General features: G+C 37.7%; 1 protein-coding gene across 1 annotated transcript in view; it reads left to right on the forward strand.

The window, feature by feature from the left end:
- Window positions 1–2522, forward strand: part of LOC106536714 (receptor-type tyrosine-protein phosphatase beta) — a gene marked incomplete at its 5' end in the record, with an annotated part of 28415 nt that overhangs the window by 1029 nt on the left and 24864 nt on the right. The window contains 3 exon segments of the mRNA XM_014034031.1: window positions 952–1049; window positions 1120–1285; window positions 1360–1490. Of these exon segments, the coding sequence (XP_013889485.1) occupies window positions 952–1049; window positions 1120–1285; window positions 1360–1490 (395 nt within the window).

Genomic DNA, 2522 nt, shown 5'->3' on the forward strand with positions numbered 1-2522 from the left:
TTGTTTGTGTGTTTGTTGTGTGTTTGTTTGTTGTTTGTGTGTTTGATTGTTTGTTTGTGTGTTTGTTGTTTTTTGTTTTTTGTTTGTTTGTTTGATACAGTATGTGTTTGTTGTTTGTTTGTTTGTTTGTGTGTTTGTTGTGTGTTTGTTTGTTGTTTGTGTGTTTGATTGTTTGTGTGTTGTTTTTTGTTTGTTGTTTGTTTGTTTGTTGTTTGTGTTTTTGTTGTTTGTTTGTTTGTTGTTTTTTGTTTGTTTGTTTGATACAGTATGTGTTTGTTGTTTGTGTGTTTGTTGTGTGTTTGTTTGTGTGTTTGTTTGTTGTTTGTGTGTTTGATTGTTTGTGTGTTGTTTTTTGTTTGTTGTTTGTTTGTTTGTTGTTTTTGTTTGTTGTTTGTGTTTTTGTTGTTTGTTTGTTTGTTGTTTTTTGTTTGTTTGTTTGATACAGTATGTGTTTGTTGTTTGTTTGTTTGTTTGTGTGTTTGTTGTGTGTTTGTTTGTGTGTTTGTTTGTTGTTTGTGTGTTTGATTGTTTGTGTGTTGTTTTTTGTTTGTTGTTTGTTTGTTTGTTGTTTGTGTTTTTGTTGTTTGTTTGTTTGTTGTTTTTTGTTTGTTTGTTTGATACAGTATGTGTTTGTTGTTTGTTTGTGTGTTTGTTGTGTGTTTGTTTGTGTGTTTGTTTGTTGTTTGTGTGTTTGTTTGTGTGTTGTTTTTGTTTGTTTGTTGTTTGTTTGTTGTTTGTGTGTTTGATTGTTTGTTTGTGTGTTTGATTGTTTGTGTGTTGTTGTTTGTTTGTTGTTTTTGTTTGTTTGTTGTTTGTTTGTTTGTTGTTGTTGATGTTTGTGTGTTTGTTGTTTGTTTGTACGTTTGATTGTTTGTGTGTTTGTTGTTTGTTTGTTTGTTGTTTGTTTGTTTGTTTTGTTGTTGTTTGTTTACAGGTGTCTTGTTGTTTCAGTTCCTGCAGCTGTTAACAATCTGACGCTAGGCAACACCGGAACAACTCACCTGAACGTGACCTGGAGCCCCGCCCCCGGAGACGTGGACCACTATGAGGTGTGACTCCGCCCCTCAGCCGTGTAGTTTCAGTGTACAGGTGAAGTCACGGGTCTACCTGTGCCTCCAGGTGACGCTGCTCTTTAACGACACGCGGGTCTTCCCTCCGGTGGTGTTGAGCAGCGGCGAGCGACATCACCTGCTCACCTCGYTGACTCCAGGACGCCTCTATAAGATCGTCGTGTCCACGTTCAGTGGGCCCTACCAGACCGCCCAGTTCATGGAGGGACGCACAGGTACGGCTCTAAACCTCCAGTCCAGTCCTGTCCAGTCCAGTCTGGTTCTGATCCAGGTTCTGTCTCCTGTCCAGTTCCCAGCGCTGTGAGGAACCTGTACCTGGTCCCTCAGCCCGGTCTCTCAGACTCTGTTGGTGGACTTCTGGTCTCCTGGACTCCTGGAGACGGAGACCTGGACCTGTACATCGTGTCCCTGTCAGCCACGGTGGGCTTCCTCAGTCATTGTTTGGAAAAATGCTGAGTCATCGTTTACACTGGTTTTATTTCTCTAACCACACGGTTTTAGCTGTTTCAACAGTTTTAGCTGTTTCAACAGTTTTAGCTGTTTCAACAGTTTTAGCTGTTTCAACAGTTTTAGCTGTTTCAACAGTTTTAGCTGTTTTAGCTGTTTCAACTGTTTTAGCTGTTTTAGCTGTTGCTATTTTAGCTGTTTTAGCTGTTTTAGCTGTTTCAACTGTTTTAGCTGTTTTAGCTGTTTCAGGTGTTTTAGCTGTTTCGGGTGTTTTAGCTGTTTCGGGTGTTTTAGCTGTTTTGTGTGTTTTAGCTGTGCATAGATCACAACATTGGTTTCATTCGGCAGGTTGTTGTTGTTGTTTATTTTGTAATTTTTCTTTAAAACCTGCTTCAACTCTTTGTTGTCTTGTTGTGTGATGCTTCACAGCGTTCACACAATTTCTATGCTGTTTCATCAAAACCTTCAGCTCATTAATGACAATCCAGCTCTGACGCTTCGTATTTCAGCTATTTTCACTTTTTTAGCCAATTTTTTTACATTGAAAATGAATGGAGCCGTTTTCAACATCATTAAAATCCTTTAAAATGTTTCTAAATCTTTACAGAACATTTTGTTCTGGTTCTGCTCTTTTTTACTTTCTTGTGCTAATTTTAGCAACTTTTTTCCATTATWTTAGCTAAAATTCAGCTTCTTTCTGCTGTTCTTCAATTTTTTTCTACTTTTTTGTGTTTTTGTTTCAGCTAATTTGTGCTAATACTCCTTACAGGTGCTTTCTGCTATTTTCAGCTAATTGCTGCAACGTTAGCTAATTTTTAGCTGTTATTAGCTAAATTTAGCCTTTTTTAAGCTAAATACTAGGGATGTCCCGATACCACTTTTTCACTTCCGATACGATACCGATATTACAACTTTGAGAAATGTCCGATACCGATATTGACCGATACCGATATTGACTCGTTACCATAACAGTACAAGTCACACACTTTTAACTATTTTGTAATG

The sequence above is a fragment of the Austrofundulus limnaeus genome, unplaced genomic scaffold (genome assembly GCF_001266775.1).
Source record: "Austrofundulus limnaeus strain Quisiro unplaced genomic scaffold, Austrofundulus_limnaeus-1.0 Scaffold1944, whole genome shotgun sequence".
In the NCBI taxonomy this organism is placed as follows: Eukaryota; Metazoa; Chordata; class Actinopteri; order Cyprinodontiformes; family Rivulidae; genus Austrofundulus; species Austrofundulus limnaeus.